At 51.0% G+C, this 21,044-nt stretch overlaps 1 protein-coding gene across 3 annotated transcripts in view; it reads right to left on the minus strand.

The window, feature by feature from the left end:
- The window catches only part of C14h4orf50 (similar to human chromosome 4 open reading frame 50), an 86,498-nt gene that overhangs the window by 56,873 nt on the left and 8,581 nt on the right, over positions 1-21,044 (minus strand). For 2 of the 3 annotated variants that reach the window (XM_087582116.1, NM_001447026.1), the window contains 4 exon segments: positions 19,016-19,154; positions 8,403-8,517; positions 7,400-7,518; positions 2,088-4,532 (listed from right to left, as the gene is read on the minus strand). In XM_087582116.1, the coding sequence (XP_087438242.1) occupies positions 2,088-4,532; positions 7,400-7,518; positions 8,403-8,517; positions 19,016-19,154 (2,818 nt within the window). 3 annotated transcript variants of the gene reach the window in all.

Below are 21,044 nucleotides of genomic sequence, written 5' to 3' on the forward strand. Positions count from 1 at the left end.
TTAAAAGAAAAATCAATAGAAAACCTCCAAACAGAAGCACAGACCTGCAAGCCTAAGATATTTTTTCCCAAAAGATAAAAGATTCAGCCAAAAAAAAAAAAAAAAGTCTGAAATTCCAGAAGGTGGAAGAAAACTAAGAATAAGTTCTTCACAAAAGAACGACCACTGGACTGGAGAGATGGTGGCGAGGTTAAGATGCTTGCTGCAGGGATGAGGACCAGAGCTCCATGCCAGCACCCATGGTAAGAGCTAAGTGAGGTAGCACACATTTGTAATCCCAACACCGAAGGGGCTGAGACAGGAAGTCCCATGTGACTCAATGGCTAATCACGCTAGCCTAATTGGCAAACCCCAGATCCCATGGAAACGCTGTCTGGAAAAAATACAGGTGTAGCTCCAAGAAAGACACCGGAGGCTGACCTCTGATCTCCAAACACATGTACACACACACACACACACACACACACACACACACACACACACACACGCAACTGTACGCATGCACGAGCACACACTCATTGTAGACATACATATGTCTCTGAACATGCAAAAGAATTTTAAAGGAAATTATAAGCAAGTATTTTTCAAATCAAAGAGCTTGGGGAATGTATATAAAAAATCCAAACCATGGCTAGATCCATCAAGCCACCAAAAATCAAAGATAAAAAGGAAATCTTCAAAGCAGTCAGGCATAGTAACGAGACGTTGATTCTGGGAGTGGGGGATGACGATGACAACCATTGTCTGAGCAGAGACCATGGGAAGCAGAAGAAAGCAGAGGGCAGCCTTCTGAGTACCGAGTGAGGGGGGACGCTGTGGACCCACAGCGCTGAATCTAAGAGAAGGAATCCTTGAGGCTCGTGAGAACGGTGTTTCGTTTTGTAAAGACAAACACAAGAAAGTCGGTCGCCACCTAATCCTTACTATGAGAAATATCAGCAGCAAAACGTTCCTCCAGACTCTTGTGGAAGAACAGACACAACAAAAAACATGCAGATGTGTGCAAGAACGGCTAATGGCTGCTCAGATCAGTAATAACAATGACTCATCAGGTTTATTATACACCAGAGCATATAACAGGAGAGTAGGGAATAGGCAGAGTTAAATATGGAAAGGTTTTTGGTTTTGGTTTTGGGGTTTGTTTTTGTTTTTGTTTTTGCATGATTTGGGGACATGATTCAAAGGCATTAGCCTAAGGCAAATTTAAATGACAGACACATCCTAGAATTTCTCGAGTGGTCACTAAAACAATAATAGTAAATTATACAGGAATATAAGCTACTGTTGGAGAGAGAATTATGTATGTATGTATACATACAAAATACACACATTCACACAAACAAGATGAAGTGCGGATGATAAAGGAAACTGGTAAAAAGCCAAAGGCGGTTCTTTCAAACAGTGGCTAGAATGGCTGAGGAGAGAGAGGGAAGCAGGAGGCAGCAATGGAGAGTGAGGGGGAGGGAGCAGATGGGAGGAGGGAGAGGGGCAGGATGCCTGAGTGATACAGAGTCTTAGCACCAATGGTCCCCAGACATTAACAGTGTGAGCATCTCATTCTGGAAATTATAAACATTGAGATTTAATTTAGGGGGGGAGAGCAGAGAGTGACTCCGAGGGAGGTTCCATGTCTGCACCAGAGTCCCACATCTCTATAGAACAAACTCAGTCTCCACTCTGCTGCTACCTTCCATGGCCCACTGCTCTGTCTGCAACAACGTTTTAAGACCCAACCTGAAGAGTGCTGGCTTGGGCTGTTTGAACTAGTCACGTAGGAAAAATCCAAGGTATGATCTCAAACTGCCAACACAGACCCAGGCCTGGCCAGCCCCAGCCCCACCTATTCTCTGGATCCTCTGGGAGATTCAGGCCTATCTTGCAGGTCAAAGGGGAGCCCTTGGGCTCACCTCAGCTGCAGTCCACCCTAACTGGGTGACGTCAGGTTAACCCCTTCACTGTCTGGTTTTCTCATCTAGCAAATGGGACTAGTGATCTAATTCCCTCTTATGGCTGCCGCAGGGAAACCAGTCTTCGGAGGCACCTTACTACAGAGCTAGCTAAACAGGAAGGAAGGCAAGTCAAAATACCTGGGGGCTGTGGCTCCGGGACTTTTGAGGGTGTCCTTCTTGTACAGAACACCATGGAATCTTCTGTTCTTTTTGCAGCCAAGCTCCGTCTCCTCCTGCCCCGTTGGTGTGTGCTTCCTGAGGCCCTGTGGTGACTGCACAGACTGATGAGGTCTTACTAGCGTCAGCCCTGCATCTGGAACCTTCCAAATCTAAGGAAGGTCCTCCTGTCACATTTGACTTCTCAGACCAGGATGGCCCACCAGCTCTTGTGCTCAGTTGTCTTGAAAACATTGTCACCTGGACCTCTTTGTCTTCAGTGTTGTCCTCCGCCATGTTGGAGTTTCCCTGGGAGTACCACTTTTCTTTCCCCGGATCCCTGCTCATCTGCAGAACCTCCCTCTCCAGGCTTTGGACCCTGCCTACAAGGTGCTCGTTTTCCCCCTGCAGAGCCCAGACCATGTCTTCTATCCCCAGCACTGTGTCTTTTATCAGTCCTTTATAACTGCCCCCGAGCTCTGAGATCAGAGCCCTGAGCTCTGTGTTTTCCTGGGTGACATGCTTCACCCTGCTCCCGGCTTTCCTGACACTCTCAGACACGGCCTTATGCAGCTGGCCCAGGTCCCCCTTCAGCTTCTCGTTCTCCTCTTCCAGCTGGGAAATCTTACAGTAACTCTTCCTATTGCATTCCTCCAGGTCGGACATAGCCTGCATGCACTGGTCCAGCTCGTGCCTGAGGCGGACCAGCTCTCCCTGCAGCACGTGGTTTGCCTGCTCCAGCCTCAGTGCCTTGGCCACTTCTCCTGTGTGCTCCTTTTCACAAGGGCATCCTTCATGGCGACATCCTTCTTGGTCGCCCTCAAGCCTGGCATTATCAAGTAAAACCTGACTTCTCTCTTTCTTCATGTTAGCCAAGAGCTGATGGAACCTGCTTCCCGCCCTATTTAGGGTACACCATGTTGGAGAGAGCTGGCTCCCACCCAGCTCTGCAGGGCCCCAGTTGGCTTTATCCCCATCGAGTGCTGCTCCTGGAAGATCTTCTCCATTGCAGAGGACCACATCCTCTTTGGGCCCCACTCCCTCACTGTTCCTGTTGGATTTCGCATTCAGATCCTGGCTGGCCAATGACTGCTGAAGGCACACCCCCTCCTCAATGACCCGCCACCTTTGAGTGGCTCTCTGGCTCTGTCTCACCAACGCTGATGTCCGCTGGGCATCTCCACACACAAGCTTCGGGTTGTTCAGCTGCTGGAAGCATGCCTCTGCCTCCTTCTCCAGCGTGTCTGTCTGGAGGGCACACCTGTCCTGTCCTGTGATCAGAGCCTGTGAGGAGCAAGGACCTTCACTGCTGGTGCCAGCTGAGGCCAATCTGGGGAACTGTAACAAATCCTGATCATCTATTAGTACACGCTGTTCCTCACCCACACGGGTCTTGAACTCAGGCTGCTCAGGGCCCACAGAAGCAGGGTCTGATGTCACTCCGATCTGTATCTCCTCTTGTTCTTCATCCCCTGACCTCTCCTTAGGGAGCAGCTCAGTGTCTCCAAAGCACAGCTGGTGGCCCAGCTTGCCCTGTGCACTCCTCCAGGCTTCTTTGCCCTTTCCCACTGGGAGCTGACTACCATTTGTCCATGGCTCTTGGGTCTCATGATCCCCGAAGTTGATGGCCTCTTCCTCCTTCTCTGGAGACAGATTCACCAAGCATTCCCAGCCACATCCCTCCACACTCCTGCTCTTGCTCAGGGAATCAGGACCCTCCTGTGATCTAGAGCTCTTCCCACTGCCAGGATTCTTCGTCCCACGCAGAGGCAGTGTTAGACATTCTGAATGAAGCCAAGGAAAGGAGGCCACGGCCTGTGTATCTGCAGCCCAGCCCCCTTCCTGCATGCCCTCTAGGCTGTGGACCTCAGTGTCCAAGGACAGCTTCTCACTGCCTTGCAGAAGCAGCAGGCATCTGTCATCAAGCTCTGACTTTATCCCACCCAAGGTTCCCATCACCCCCCACTTCTCTGCACTTGTGACTGGAGGCCCATGTCCCCCCTGCAGCGTGTCTCTTGGCTCCTCGGGCCCTTTTGTGAGAAATGAGTCATTGGAAATGTGTGAGGACTCCTGGCTGAGGGAGGTGTCATGGCTCCTTGCCAGATTACAATGGCAGCCAGGGTGTGCGAAAGCTCCATGGGCAGGCGAGGACATGCGGTCCAGCTCTTCTAGGGTCTGAAGTTCTTGTAGGGGACACTCCTGGAGCAGAGGTGGCAGTAAGAGCTCTGGATCTCCAGCAGGTCCCCAGAGCTGGAACATGGAGGTGGGTAACAGCAGTAGGGCTTCTTGGGCTCCAACAGTTTGAAGATTCTCTGAAAGTCCTGCCAAGCTCAAGGAGCAGAGTGGCTCATCCATGCCTGACCCTGGGGGACAGCCACACAGCAGCCGAGGAGCCTGTAGATCTGGGTGGGGCTGGACAAGGGCAGCCTGCAGATGGAGAGAGGAGAGGAAACAGGCCTGGCCTGCTGAGTCCCACCCACATGATCAGGTGTCCCATTACTCTCTGAAGCTGTTCACACAGCTGCACGTGTGTCCTCACATGTACTCTTCCACCTCAGGGCCTAGCCCTGAGCTCTTCCCACTGCCAGGATTCTCTGTTTCCCAGATATCCTCAAGGAACACCCCTTTGTCTCAAACCAAATAGCATTGCCTCCTCACAAAGCCCCCAAGCCCTTGTGGCACTCCCTGGCCACCCTCACTTGTCTTCGGCATACTACACCATAACAGGTCATACACAGATGTCTGTAGGGTGGCCCACACTCCCTATGACCCTTTCCTACCCAACATGATCTCCACAAGTGCCACAGGACATAAAAAGTTATAAACAAGGTTTGGTTCTGCAGTGGTATGGCCACCCTGTGGCTTGTAGCTGTCATCCAAGTTGGTATAGATCAAAAATACCAATCATACGTGGAAGGTTCTAGTACTCAGTGTTATGTGAACTCTATTTCCTCTGAGGGTTACAGACTGGCCTTTGTGTTTTGTTTCAGGCTTGGAGTAGTGCCAAGTTCACCTATGGGGTTTCCTACGCCAGTCTGAGTGTCTTTATAGTCATTTATACCTCATGTCTATCAAATAAGAGAGAAGCCTAGTCACAGAAGCCCAGAGTGGAACAGGAGCCTGGGTGCCTGATCTGGGCTCTAGTTTTCTACCAGCTTCTGAGCTTCTCAGTCTCCCTGTGCTATAGGGAGCTGTGGGATGGTGGGCAGGCTCTTGGTAGGGACTCTGACCAGCAGGAAGAAGCTTAAACCCTGCCTCTAATCTGGGGGGGGGGATCATGTGGCTTCAGGAGCCACATACCTGCATTTGCAAACTGGGCATCTCTAAAGTAAAAGGTCTGGGCTGAGCCTCGAGGGCAGCAGTGACAGGCAGTTCTAACCTGGGATGAGATTAGAAGCAAGAGAATTAGCAGAGAGGCAGGCATGGTGCTGAAGCTGAGCCCATGCTTTTGGAGGGTGACAAAGGACATGCATGAAGGGAGGAAGAGAGAGCGTGGTCGGCGAGTCTAGGGATGCGGGTTACACCTCTGCTTCTTAGTCACAGGCCTTGGAGTTTGTTTTTCATCAGCAATGTGGGACCTGGGGTCAGGAAGCATCTGAGGGGGTCTCTGGAAACCAGGAAATGTGTTGGCTCAAGAATGGAGGTCCAGGGGCCCCCTGAGGTTGTGAGGGATTCATTAATGAGGAGAGCACAGAGTTCCCAGTCTTTTGAAGCCCTGAGACTAAATGACATCCCGGAAGTGTTTCTGAGCTGCCTACAAACAGGATGAGTGGTTGGCACACAGGAGCCCGCCCTCCTGCCATCTCACGCCTCTTTAGGGCCAGGCAGAAGAATGGCTACTGGAGGCAGGTCAGCTCTCTCTCCTGCTCTGGAATTCCTTCCTCTACACGAAGCCAAGCTGGGTCGGGGGATGTTTCAGGGAGTGAATAAGTGAATACATGAGTGCATAAATATATGTATGCATGCATGTATACGTGAATGAATGAGTGGATGGGTGAGTGAAGGAGTTAGTGTGTGAGTGAGTGTGTGAGTGAGTATGTGAGTGAGAGAGTGAGTGTGTGAGTGAGTATGTGAGTGTGTGAGTGAGAGAGTATGTGAGTGTGTGAGTGAGTGAGTGAGTATGTGAGTGAGAGAGTGAGTGAGTGTGTGAGTGAGTGTGTGAGAGAGTGAGTGAGTGAGTGTGTGAGTGAGTGTATGAGTGAATGAGTGTGTGAGTGGGTGAGAGAGTGAGTCAGTGAGTGAGTGAGTGAGAGAGTGAGTGTGTGAGTGAGTGGGTGAGTGAGAGAGTGAGTCAGTGAGTGAGTGTGAGTGAATGAGTGAGTGAGTGAGAGAGTGAGTCAGTGAGTGTGTGAGTATAAGTGTGTGAGTGTGAGTGAGTCAGTGAGTGTGTGAGTCAGTGAGTGTGTGAGTTGTGTGAGTATGAGTGTGTGAGTGAGTGTGTGTGAGAGTGAGTGAGTGTGTGAGTGAGTGTGTGTGAGAGTGAGTGAGTGAATGAGTGAATGAGTGAGTGAGTGAGTGAGTGAATGAGTGAGTGAGTGTGAGTGAGTGTGTGAGTGAGTGAGTGTGTGAGTTGTGTGAGTATGAGTGTGTGAGTGAGTGTGTGTGAGTGTGAGTGAGTGTGTGAGTGAGTGTGAGTGAGTGTGTGAGTGAGTGTGTGAGTCAGTGAGTGTGTGAGTTGTGTGAGTATGAGTGTGTGAGTGAGTGTGTGTGAGAGTGAGTGAGTGTGTGAGTGAGTGTGAGTGAGTGTGTGAGTGAGTGAGTGTGTGAGTGAGTGAGCATGTGAGTGAGGTTCTGAACCACAGAGTCATTTCAGGACACCACTTCCAATTCAGCTTTGTTCTTTAGAACAAGGGTCAGAAGCCGGGATCAGTGGTTTGCCAGAGAGTCAGGAAGAATTCAGATCCAGCTCCCAAGACCAGACAGTTGGAGTGACACAGAATACAGATGAAGGAGACTGGAACTATGCACCTCTGGGGCTGGGGATCTCTGGGGAGTTCCAGAATCCCTCTGAGTAGGAAGGCAGTACCTGCTCTGGGGGTTGTCACAGGAGGTTCATTAAGGCAACACGGGTGTCTTGGGGTATCCCAGCCAGGCACACTTATTTAGGCTTCTTTGCACCCCATCCTACTTCTCAGCTAGGTCTCAACACATTGCATCCAATTCCCTCAAACTTTCAATCATTTCCAGAACATTCCTCTAAATCTGGAGCCTCCCCAGGGGGCCACACCACAGTACACATAGTAGGGCTACCCAGACCCTACTGATCCTCATATCCGAAAACCCCTCTGGCTCACCTGTCTATGCTCAGACCCTGACAGGTCTCTCTGAAGCTTGCCCATGGTCCTTGTGGACACTGTCATGTGGTGGTCTGGTCCATCTCCAACACAGCTAGGGGGCTCTTCTGAGAGCTGGCCTAGAACAGCAAGACCCTGAGATTAGTATCACTCATGGAAGTCCTATTACAATGGCCACCAAGAACCACGTCAGCTGGCGGATGTCTCTCTTGACTCTCTTGAGTCCACAGTGACTCCTGGTGAGCTCCACTCCAGGATCTGAGGTGAGGATCTGAGGCTGGAGGTGTGAATGAGTGTGAGCAGAGGACCTGGTTCTCAGGATACTTCCTCAGACCACAGCTAGACCATGCCCATGAAACCCTTAGGACCCTCAGTGTCCTCATCTGTCAGCAAGGTGATACCCATACCCCTACCCCAACCCTGCACAGCTCTCAGGAACAGCTTCACCAAGTCACATCATGCTTTAGTCCATCCATCGGCTCTGCTCCCCAGACATGCTGCCTCCTCCTGCCCCCAGGAGCCCTGGGTATCAAGAGACTGCGGACTGCTCTCACATTTTAAGGACTGAGGATGAGCAACCAGGATCTCCTATGGCAGGGAGTTGGAAACCATGTCTGACAGTTAAAGTCCAGGGACCTCAAGGCCCCAGCAATTCTCAGACTGAGTCATAAATCTTGTCCTCAACCGAAGGAGTCATCTAGGGTATATGGGGGCTAGGATGGCCCCTGCTTACCATAGATGTCTCTGCGAGGACAAGGTCCCACTACCCACAGGTAGGTGGCCCACACCCTTTGAGAGTCAAGTGCATACGTTTAATTGTCCGATGCTTCTAAGCTAATGACCCCTGGATTCTGATGTATGACCTTGAACCTCTCTGAGCCTTGGCTTGTCTGTGAGAGGAGTAAACCATCCTGCCCAACATTGTAATGACATGAAGACTAAGGGAAATGGCCTGTCAGAGGCACGTGAGGAGGCCCCTCTCTGCATCACAGCATCTACAAACCTGCCAGGCCCTGAAGTCCACATGCATCACCGTGGCAGCTGTGGCTGCTGCAGGGATCCAGCACCACTGCCTGGAGTGGAGGCAGAGAATCACTCTGTGCACAGCCCAAGGCACCCTTGAGAGAGACAAAAAAATTGAACAGCCATAAGTGCCCATCGGAAGTGTCCACTCTAAGCCCATGCCTATGTCCCCCTTCATTTCAACGGTCAGATGTCTCCAAAGTAAGCAAGCTCAGGTCAGAAAGCAGTGGGCTCAAAGTTGGCCATGGGGCCTAACCTGGGCCATTGGTTTACCAGGCCACACTGTTCCTGTTGACTCTTGAGATTCAGTAAGTCACATAGGATGGCAGTCTGTCCTTGGAGTAGTCTGTCCATACAGACAAGAAACTGTATGGTAGGGTAAAGTGCCAGCCTTGCTCCTATGTGGTCTCTCTGTCCCACTGGAAAGCTGGTATCTCCTCAGGGGTTTTGAATGCTCCCACCTTTCCCTTGACAGCAAGTCCTGAAGGTGACACTAGTTAGTGACCCAGGCAGTGCCCCCCCCCCTCTGCCCCAACCTGCATGAGGTCAGCTGTGTGGACAGAGAGGAAAATACCCACCATGGTCCTAGAGGCCACCTATGAGCAGTTCCAGCTCTCATGATCCCTGTGGGCTCTTGGCCTGACATGGTACCCTGCCACCATGCTGGCCATATTCTCTGCCTCTAGATCTCTCTCTGCACAGGCTGTTCTAACAGCCAGCTGACTATCTCACAGGCCTCTTTGTAGGTGACTCCTGGCCCTGTCCCCATTCCACTGAACATCTGGCCAGCAACTTAAATTAGAAAGCAGTCCAGCGTGCCTCTCCTTCTCACCCATCTCCTGTCCAGCAAGATAAGAAGCCCATCTTCATCTCAGGCGTATGCCTTGCTCTGTTCCAGCCAGTGAATGTAGGCCCCAGATCATGGGCAGGACTGTGACTGAACCAGGAGATACCTGAGTGACCCTGAGCAAGGCCACACTCAGTAAGCTTCTGCCCCTCACCTGGAATCCTTTTCGCCACAGCTCAGTCTTGGGGCAAGCAATCCAGGCTGGACGGTAGTGAATATGGGCCTGGTGTCCTGCCAAAGCAGTGGCTAAGTCCCCTGTGAGGATTTCTTTAGCCTTCCTTCATCTTTCCACCTATCAGGCCCCCATCACCCCCCCATGTCCCCTCCTTCTGCCACTCTGTGCTCATGACCTCATTTCTATCTGTGCAACAGTTTATGCTGCATCCTTTTACTCATAAATCAAAACCCCCAGCCCCGGCTGCATCATAGACTCTTAGAGATCATAGAACCAGGCTTGTGTGTTTGAACCGTTGGACCTGGCTAACGGCCCTGGTTTGGAAGGTTGTAGAACCCTCAGAAAGTGCAACCTCACTGGAGAAAGCAGGTCACAGGAAGCAGGCCTTGAGGTAGCACACACTTGGTGAGCTGGCTCCATTTCCTGCCCACTCTCTGCTTCCTGAGTGCAAACCCAATGTGGCCAGCTGCTCCATGGCCCTGCGACCATGCCTGTCCCACTGTGCTAGGACCGTACCCCCACGTCATGAGATAAAGTAAGTCCTCCTCCCCTTAAGTTGCTTCTTATCAAGTATTTGGTCACAACAATGAGAACAGGAAACATCTGTTCATGGGGTCCATAGTCACATAGACCCCATGACTGTAATAATAATATTAATTCCTAGAAGGATAACAGAAAAGGTGGATCAAGAAAATAATCATATAGTGATTCGTAGTTCACCAATACAGTTGATGGGTCATGGGAGAGCTAAGTTAATGAGACTTGCTATAACTTATCTGGTTACTATAAGCGGGAAAATGATTTTTTTTTCTTATGGCATTTAATACTCAGTGGCTGACAGTCCTCCCCAGAGGCTTAGGTTTCCAAAGGACCAAGCAAACCCTGTAGAACAGTGGCCTCTTCAAGGGTTGTATGTACAGACTATTTCCTTCTGTTTTCTTTGTATGTTCGTGTGTGTGTGTGTGTCTGTGTGTGTGTGTCTGTGTGTGTGTGTCTGTGTGTGTGTGTCGGTGTGTGTGTGTCTGTGTGTGTGTCTGTGTGTGTGTCTGTGTATGTGTGTCTGTGTGTGTGTCTGTGTGTGTGTGTCGGTGTGTGTCTGTGTCTGTGTGTGTCTGTGTCTGTGTGTGTGTGTGTCGGTGTGTGTGTGTCTGTGTGTGTCTGTATGTGTGTGTCTGTGTATGTGTGTCTGTGTGTGTCTGTGTGTGTGTCTGTGTGTATGTGTCTGTGTGTGTCTGTGTGTGTGTCTGTGTGTATGTGTCTGTGTGTGTCTGTGTGTGTGTCTGTGTGTGTGTCTGTGTGTGTGTGTGTTGCTGGGAACCTCACACATGTTCACAAGTGCTTTATCACTTGTCTTTGGGATTTTTAAGAATTATTTATTTTGTCTTATGTATATATTATTGTGCCTGAGTAAATGCTGGGTCATGTGTGTCCAGGAGACCTCAGAAGAGGACAATGAATTTCCAGAAGCTGGAGTTACAAGCAGTTGTGACCTACTCCATATGGGTGCTGAGAACCAAATCTTGATCCTCTATAAGAGCAGCAAGGGCTCTTGACTACTGAATGGTCTCTTAAGCCCTCTCTATTTCTCAACGTCCCTATTTTCTGTATAGTGAACTGCAAACCTGAGCTGACGTCGTCCTGCAGAGGCACAAGCTAAGGTCATTTCCCAACAATGAAAACGTTCCCATAGCTGTTGCCCAGGCTCACTCTGTACACACTGAGGACAGGGATATGCAGCCAGCAGCCAGCAATGCCCATCACTTAAGCACCGCAGCTAACAGATGACAGAGGATATGGCCACTTTGACAGCCTGACTTTTCATCTCTGTACCTAAGCCTCTGTGAGTGGCCCTGCAGACCAAGTCACGGCCATATATCTGTCTTCTGAGGTAACTGTTTAGAAACCGAAAGCACTGTTGATTACACCTGTGTCTGTATCTCCCCCAAGCTCTTGACGAGCTGGTGCATACTCAGGTCACCCCTGAGTCCCAGGGCCCAGCACTGTGCCTGGGACACTTCAGAAGCACAGTGAACACTCCCAAAGAAGCATGTGAATGCACACCACCAAGCAAATGTCAATTTGCTACCCACCATCTTCCTCCGCTCCTTCCACCAGCTTCTGCCTTCTCCCAGACCTTCTCCCTGTGGCCTCAGAGCAGTCTTAAAGGTCTCAGCTATCTGGGTTTGGGCAAACTGAGTTCCTTCCTCTAGACTCAGCCTAGGGACAGAGGCACCAGCATTTCTCTGGCTGCTTTACGATGTCTAAAAAAGCAAGCACTTTGTGACTAAGAAGCAACCAACATGTCCCAACCTGTCTTTTGACAGTGCCTGCCCTCCCTATAACTCACAGCACAGACTCCATCAGTTATAATAAGCAGAGGGCTATTTGGGGACATGGCCCCTTCAGACCTGGCTTCCCTCATTTGCTGGAGCATGTGACTTTCCCTCCCTGTCTCAGTTCCCTCTTCTGTAGTAAGAAATAACTAATAAGGACTAATAACTCTGTCACCTTGTCAGCTGGCTGCAGTGAAGACAGCAGGGCCGGGTGACGGGCAGCTTCGTGAAGACTGCCTGTTGCACATAGGCCCAATCATACTCTCTCCAAACCTCTTGTTCGCCCATCTCTGTTCCTCGAAGAAGTATAGCCACATGAAGACACTCCCTACCACTGAAGCAAGTGGCTTCTGGTGGTCATTTCCTTACTGGGTGGCTCACTCACTGAGTTCCACAGTCCATAGGTGTCAACCCCATCTCACGATAAGAATGCTGAGACACAGAAGTTTAGCAACCAGCCTAAGGCCATCCTGGCCAGGCTGGATCACTGCTGTCCCCTAAGAGGGAGCTCCCTACAGTTCCTCATAGGAGTACCCCCTCCCTTCAGCATGGGACCCTCCCCCTACCAAGCACTGTCGCATGTCCCACAGGTTCCTAATAGCAGCCCGTTTTCTTTTTCCTCTGCTCCACATAGTATGGGGACCACTGTTTTTAGGGAACCTACCAGAGACATCTGTCAGCTTTGACAGTTGAAGCCCTGGTGAGATGCAGCAACTTGGGGCACAGGGCCTTCTGAAGAGAGAACATGCAACACTGAGATCATGGATGCTTGTGACCAATGATGGCTCTCTGGCTAAGAGAACAGATCCTACAGGATCCAGCCACTGAAAAGCCCAAAGCCCCCCAAAGCTACTAACTCTGGCCCCTGATCCAGAGGCATGACTCCCTTCCGGTCGAGATGCTACTTGGCGGCTGTGGCCAAATCACTTTTCCTCCCTAGGCGGTTTCTCCATCAGCTTGGTGGGAGCAACCCTTGATGCAGGACGGGTTGAAGGGGGGAACAGGAAATGGACAAAAAAACAGCAAGACCCTGCCAGGCATCTAGGAACCTGTTCCTCTTCTCAGAGGATCAGTGAACCCCAGCACTCAGGGTAATGTAATGGCAAGATGCGAGAATAAAGCCTCAGGCCAACTGCCTAAAGGAAAGTGTATTTACGGCATCACAGAAAAGATTCTAAGTGACAAGTTCCGTGTACGCATCATTTATTTTCAGAATCACAAGCGGTGGTGAGTGTACACTCTGTTTTCCTCTTAAGATGAACAAGAAGCACACAGGGACCGGTGGGAGACAAAGCAATGCAAACACTGACGCCATTGGTAAGCTCGCCCAGGCAAGGGACAAGCCATTATCTGGAGAACTTGAGCATTCCACGGTCCAATTAAAAGACGTATTTGAATGGTTAGATAAGCAACCCCCGTTGGCTTGTGTTGTCTGTCTGGTTTTGTTGTGTTTTTTGTTGGTGGGAGAACCCACTCAGGTTGGCCTCGAACTTGCTATGTAGCTTAAAGTCTTGATCCTCTTCCCTCCCGAAAGTTCCCTCTTCTCTAAAGGAACTGAGTTCACTCTGGCTTTATGGGTACAGGGCTAATGCAGCTGGGGCCACCCACCATGATGCCATGTCTAATAGGAACCAACTTCCAGGTCTGTCTCTCAACAGCTCTATGGCAACAGGTAAGATACAGGTAAGGCCCTGAGCCTTTGCTTCCTCTCTGTGGAACAAGGGTGCTAAGAACAGCTGTCCCTGTCTCCACAGCTTTGAAAGGAAGCTTTGAATACATCTGGCACGTGGCAGGAAGACGTTAAATGAAGATGTTTACTCTTCTGTCAAGTAAAGAGGAAATAACTGCCCGGCCTTCTCTCCCCAGCTTAAGAAACATATCCGAGTTTAAAGGAGAATGAGGAGAACAGAGAAGGCCCAAACCCTAGCGCTCTTTCCTCTGCAGTCCCTGGACCTCATGTGCTGCCACTGGGAGTGGAAGCTATAAAGCTCCTTGGATGCTGGACCTGCCCTGGGATGTTCACAGCCCAGGAGGAGAGGAAGTTACTCATTGCATGAAATGACCAATAGGGGGTGGCAGTGAGTGCCCTGGGGGGAGAAGCCATAGGGAACCTATGCTCATGGTTGAGACTCACATGGCTTGCACACTATCAGGATCCAATCAGTGTCAAATAGATGGATGAACAGGGAGGGGGTTGGGACCGTGAAGGGCACGAGAGGCAACTGGCTGCCTGGCAACTGGCTGGATGAGTGGACAGATGGGGAAGATACAGGTGAATGGGGGGGGGGGGGGGGACAAAGAAACACAGGTGACAGTAGACAGATGGCTGCCTCTGCCCAAATGTATGTTCTGCCCCCAAATTCCTGTGTTGAAATCTAATCACCAAGGCAATACTGTTAGCAGGTGATTAAGTAGGAACAGAACCCCTCATGGGTGGCATCATCTCTCCCACTAAAGAGGCACATGCCCCTTCCACCCTGTGAGGACTCAAAGGCCACCAGGCACTACCTATAAACCAGGTCTCGGACACTGAGTGCCCTGACCTTGAACTGGGTGTGAAAGGCTAGACTAGTGTTGGGGTCCGGGGTGCACTGATTCTTCCCCAGTGTGATCAAATACCTGGGCGAAACAACCTTAAGGATGAAGGGTTTATTCTGCCTCTTCATGCAGAGACCACAGTGATGGCAAGGAAGGCATGGGGCTGGGAGCAGCTTGGGAAGGAACTTGGATTCTGCTTCCTCACAACTGGAAGGGCTTAGGAAGCTCCAGCAGGCAGAAGCCTTGGACTAGAACCTCAAGTCACCTCAGCAATCCACCTTCTCCATCCAGGCCCCTCCTAGCAGGCATGCCATTATGACTCTGAGGTCCTCACTACCAAGTTCACAACTGTTATTTTTTGAAAAGCTCACTGTGTTTTAAGTCTTGGGTTTTGTGTTGGGCCATGTGCATACCTATTCCAGGGAGAATGAATGCATCCCAAAGGCTTCAGATTGAACACCTAAGGGTTCCACAGCCTCCCCAAATAGATCCAATAGCTCTGACCAAGGACTCAAACACATGAGCCTGGGGGAGGGGGATGCATTGCACATTCAAACCCTTAACAGGGGGTGAGGGGAAGAACGCCAAGGTTGCCGGTGGGGTACAGTTCAATTGGACATGGGGGTCTTCAAGTGCAAGGACAAGTGGATAGACACCAAATGGCTGGCCATATGGGTAATGAGGCAAATGTATTGATGGGCAATGGCGACCTCGGGTGTATGGATGGTGGGGCCAGAGACTGAGTATGCGAAGAATGAACGGGCCTCTGATTCAGCTAAGTAATGACCCGATGCTGGGTAAACGACCTTAATCAAGTGGCTGAACAGAAGTCAGAGGAGGACAAACGATCATTCCTGTCCTGAGTTCCGGCCACTTACCGGGCTACTGTGCCCCAGCTGGGCCCGCAGGCGCCGGTTTTGGTGGGCGAGCTCCTCTACCTGACTGTGCAGGCCTATCTCTGACAACGTCAGCCCATACACGCAGCAGCGCAGTTCCTCCAGCTGCTCTCGCAGCTGCCGCTCGGTGGCGCTGTGCTCTCGCAGCCTGCGCACCGCTTTCGCTCGCTCTCGCTCTGCGAGCTCCGCCCTGGCTCGCAGCGCGCTCAGCTCTATGACCTCCGTGTCACCCAGGGAACCGGCCAGAAACTGCGATCCAGAGCTCCTGGTACCGGGCGACGAGTCTGCCGCATGCAGCTGAGCCAGCAGGAGGCCCGCAGCTCGACCCAGGCGCCGCACATCGCGCTCCAGTCGCTGCACCTGCACACGCAGAACGCGTTCCTGCTCCCGCACCAGGCCCAGCTGCTGCCGCTGCACCCGCCCGCAACGCTTCAGGGCCGCCGCCTGCCGTGCCAGCGCCTCGTCCTTGCGCTGCAGCCGCTCCTGCAGCCACCGTTGCCGTCTGATCGAACTCTCTGCCTCCCGCACCTAGGAGTTGCGGCGATGGGGACGTCAGGGAGCCCCAGGCACACGCCTTGATTTCTCTTCCTAACACATTTTGATATTCATTAAAATATTACGTTGGGACCAAAGATGGCTCAGAGGTTAATGTCACTTGCCACCAAACCTGAAGACCCAAGTTGGGTCCCCAGGACCTCCATGTGGTAGGAAAAAACCTATACAAGTTGGGCTCTAACCGCCACTGTGGCACATGTATGTGCACGCACAGAATCAATAAACCAAATTTTAAAGTTATGCTGATTACTGAGTTTACTGACACTGCAGCCAAGAGTCACCTTTACCTCACCCTAGTCATAGCCCCAAATCTCCATGAGTTCTGTAAGTTTGTGGAAGAGTGTGTGTGGGTTGGAGGGGAAGTACCCTGCAGAGGGTCTCTGGAATTGCTCAGTCTCAATGGTGATTTCCAAACACCACAGAACTTTCCAGAGCTCTCAGTGATGTGAGCTGAGCAGGGGCCAGTAGGCCTCAACAGCTGCTCACAAGTATGAATAACCCAGTCCCATCCCCCACTGGAATAGCACTGTCATTAGCCCCACCACACATTCAGAAGCTACCTATATAATGGGACAGCTAAAATTCTTGCAGCCAGCTCTGGAGCACAACATGGGAGCCTTGTGTCCAACTCAAGAGCTTTTTCCCCCCTCTGTCTCTTCAGCCATCTTGCTGAGCAGGGAACACCTCCCTATTCTGACACCTAGCCCTCTCCCTACCACACACAGTGAGCTGGACCACGGTGCAACACCAACCCAAAACACAGGAGTCCTTGATTTCACAATCTACCCAAGCAAACACTGCCTCTGTGGTAAGCTTTCTCTTACCAGCTAGCTGCTTCCCTGGGCTGCCAGAGAGCCTGCAGGTGAAAGAATTTGGCGAGACCAGTCCAGGCTGGCTTCGTGGGGTAGTTTATTGATTGGGTGTGGGGAGGGAACAATAACTGGAGTTGAGTTTCTGGGTCTTCCTGGCTTTTACGATGGTATGAATTCTGTAATGGGTGCCTGTATGGGTCTGGGTGCCTTGGGATCCATGGCATGGTTGGGTGGACCTTTAACACCTCTCAGGATGATCAGAGTTCTCTGCAGAAGTGAGGCCAATTTGCCTCCTGGGAATATGACCAGAGCAAAGCTGCCATGGGTGACAGATCAGAAGCATTTTATAAAACGTCAAAAGTCTGCTCACACACCCCTGGAATACTGACTCCCACATTCCAAAATCTCCACCAAAACCATAAAAACTAGAAGTTAAGTTTGGGGGCTATGCTGCTGCAGCTGGACCACATGTGATCCTGACCAAACCACTGGATCTGTAAAGGGGCTTCTTGGCAGGTCTGTCTGAGTGCAGTTGTGTTTGTCAAGACAGTAATGACAACGGAGAAACATGTGAAAGGGGCCTATAGCTCCCTGGGCTCGCCAACACCCCTTATCCTACTAATGCAATTAGTGGCTTGAGTGTCACCCTTACCCTTCGTCTTCTGCCATACTCTAAGCATCTCCTTATACTGTCCCTGACTCCCGTGGGACAAGCTGAATTCAAGCTGTACAGAGAACAAGGTTCAAAACACCCTTACAGGGTCTCCTCAGAGGAACCACATGGCCCAGCCTGTACCTTGCTTCTATGAAGACTCCCCTGGGGTTGAGAGGCTAAGGACATATGAGCCAAGGGTCCAATTTAACCCTATTCGCCTCCAGGGGTCAGGGAAAGGTGAAAGTGACTCGTGGCTGGCCCCCTGGTACCCAAAATCTGAGTTGAGCTGAGCTGAACTTTTCCACCCTACATTTTTGTGTTGGTGAATACCATGTCATGTATCCTGGTTGTCCCATGGCTTCCCGCTGTCAGAAACACACAGGACCATCACATATGTCACACACACACACACACACACACGCACACACACACACACACACACACACACACACACACACACGCACACACACGCAGCTGAACAAGACTCAAGAAACAGCATGCCCTTTAGTGTGCGCCTTGCCTGTTCATGTTGAGTTCACGTCCCCTCGATGTGCTGCACCCTGCAATCTTAAAACCCTGTAGTGGTTTGGGTATGTTTGGCCCAGGGAGTGGCACTATTAGGAGGTGTGGCCTTGTTGGAGTAGGTGTGTCACTGTGGACATGGGTTTAAGACCTTCACCCTGGCTGCCTGGAAGTCAGTATTCTGCTAGCAGCCTTCAAATGAAGATGTAGAACTCTCAGCTCCTCCTGCACCATGCCTGCCTGGATGCTGCCATGTTCCTGCCTTGATGATAATGGACTGAACCCCTGAACCTGTAAGCCAACCCCAATTAAATGTTGTCCTTATAAGAGTTGCCTTGGTCATGGTTTCTCCTCACAGCAGTAAAACCCTTAGACAAACCCCTAAGCTATGCTTTAAAGAGTAATCCCTGAAACCTGGAAGCTGGGTGCCCAGGCATCATTGGGTACCTATTGCAGAGGTGTGGGCCCATCTGCTGTATATTCCTTCCTCAATATGGCCTGCATCACCTGCCCCTGGAAGGTTTCTTACAATGGATAAGAATGGCCAGTGCAGGTAACATTATTAAGATGCCCACTTCTCTGAGCGTTCTACGTGTATCTGTTCATTAAGCTCATACAGCCACCTAAGAGGTGGGTTTAACGTAGTCCCATTTTACATATGAGGGAACAGACCCAGGGGGTGTGTCACTTGTCCAGTGTCACACAGCCAATTCAGCAACAGAACTAGGGTTTGCCTCCATAGCATGGCCTCTAAGCACTCCCTTCTTGGTGGGGTCTTCTACTGTGCTCTGCTTCCCTAATCCCCAAAGCGTTCCTGTCTTCCTTGGGCTTCCGTCGCTGGACCCCATTTCTGCAGAGACCCCTCTGGAGTTCTGCTGTAGTTTCCCTCCCTGCACACACGACTTTTCCTGGCCTTTCACAGCAGTGTGTTGGTCTGCCTCGTTCCCACCCTCCAAATACCATTCCTAGCAAGGTCTGGGAAGTTCTGTCGCCTGAAGAGTCTTTTTCACAACACACCCAAGTCCCTCCTCCACCCAAGACCAGGTTCTCATCTTCCTCTGTCCCTACCTGCAAACAGCAATTTGAAGACAGAGACCTACACTGACCAACTCTTCTCCTCAGGGATCCAGGCATGAGAAAGGTACCAACGCCCACGCTTCCTCAGGAGGCCTGGGAGGCAGGCAGGGAGAGGTCAGATAGAGAAACTGAGGCCCAGGGTGATCACATGACCAGGCACTGGGCAGTGGATGGGCTACGAACCTGGCTAACCAGTGTCCCCTGCAGGGCCTGCAGCTGCTCCTGGGTGTGGAGTGTGGCACTTCTTTCCTGGGCCACACAGGCCCTCAGCTGTTCCACCTTCAAGAGAAGCCTCCTCTCTGACAGCTCCAGCTCCTGGACCCTGCAGGACCAGAAGCAGGAGATACTCAGGGTACGAAGTGAAGACTGAGTGTCCACGCCGCTGTGTGAACCCCACCACACCAGTCTTGTTCAGCTGCTGGTGTAAAGATTTCATTGTAAACCACCCACAATGGGCTCGAGCTCTGTAGCCCAGACCGGTCTCAAAGTCATAGCCATTCTCTTCCCACTTCCCCAGTGCTTGGATGGCCAGTGAGCCACCAAACCCAGCTATACTAGAGAGTCTCTGTTCTACCTCAAAGGGCTGGGGAAATAGCTTAGTGCATAAGAGCACTCGTTCGGTGAGCATGAGGACCTCCGTTCAAATCCCCAGCACCCACAGAAAAGCCATGCCTGTAACTCCAGCACTGGGGACAGAGCCGGACAGACCTTAGGGGTTTATTGGTCAGCATGCCTAGCCAAATGTGAGCTTCCAGGCGACTGGGTGGAGAGTTATGGAGGAAGACAAGCGCATGTCCTATCTGGGCCTCTGCATGGATGCAGATGGGTGTTGCATGGATAACCATGCTACATACATGTGTGTATACACATATCAATATTACTTGTCACAAAATTCAACCTTATGTGTTTCTCAGCCCTATATGAAGACCAAGAGACATTGAGTGGAGGCCGATCAGTCGGGAGCTTTTATTTTTTATTTTTTATTTTTTTTGACATCAGCCTCCAGGTCATATATTTCACACAGGAGAAAACCAAGGACCTGAGAGGCGACTATTTCCTGGGGTCACTCAGCATCGTGGGTTCCAGGCTGACTTTTAACCCTACTCACTGTTGCCTCCCATTCTGGCTCCAAACTTACAAATATCTTCTAAGGAAGTGGCTGAGGATCAAAATGTTTCTGTGATTAAAAACAGAAACCGTGGTCACGTCTTTGTGTGGCTTGCACTTCCACATGAGATGCTGGGAGCAGCCTGGAGGTCTGACAGCAGATCCTGTCAGCAGGATCGGGGAGCAGCTGAGCCATGCAGGGCTCTGTGCTGCACAGTGAGACTCTAGAGGCTGTGCCCAGCCAGGAGGGGACAAACTCTGACTGCAAATAGAGGAGGTGCCACAAGTAGGATGCTGGGGACACTCGAAGGGAAGTCAAAGCAATGCCCTCACCAGAAGAACCTCCAGATGAGAAGTTTCTTTCTCCTGTTCAGAGATAGCCTTGCCTCCATGCTAGGTAATGTTGGCCAGAGATATCCCTTTATCTACCACCGTTACCCATGCTTTCTCCTTTACCCAAGACCAACCAGTGACCTTCTCCATCTCAGACCCTGATCCACTGGGAGCAGCAGGCTCTGTCTTTACTGCCACAGAGGCCTAACTGGATTAGTTTACCTCTATGACCCTCAGATTTTCATCTGTAAGACACAGGTAGCTGTACTTTGCACACAGGATTTTGTTAAGACGAAGGAGAATGGTCTTACTATTTAAGACCTGCCCAATGGTTTCCTCTCTTCAGGGAGGTCTGTCTATCCCTCCTGGACAGGTTCTCTCAAGTTAATCAGTGAGGAGGGGAACTGGTACCTTCTCACTGCTTTTGAGATTTGCTGAAAGTCAAAAAGGAAAAAATAAGCCATTCTCTTTATTTTGGGGAGCAACCTCAGGAGACAGTCCGCTTCTGACTTAATCAGCTCAGTGCAGTGGCTGAGCTATGCCCCAGATACACCCAGATCCTGGTCCCCATAGGAAGGACGTCACCCTTCGTGTGTACTCCAATCCCACACTTCAGCTGCAGGGCAGGCCAAGTCAAGTCTGTGGGAGGCGATGCCTCCTGACCACCACCTGGTCTCCAGCCAGTCGGAAGGGGGCCTGGGTAGAGCTGACTGTGGAGAAGAAAGCCACGGCGCCACAAAAGGACCTTGATTACTGCAGCTCAGAGGTGAGC

This window comes from Rattus norvegicus, chromosome 14 (assembly GCF_021556685.1).
Source record: "Rattus norvegicus strain SHRSP/BbbUtx chromosome 14, alternate assembly SHRSP_T2T, whole genome shotgun sequence".
Taxonomy (NCBI): domain Eukaryota; kingdom Metazoa; phylum Chordata; class Mammalia; order Rodentia; family Muridae; genus Rattus; species Rattus norvegicus.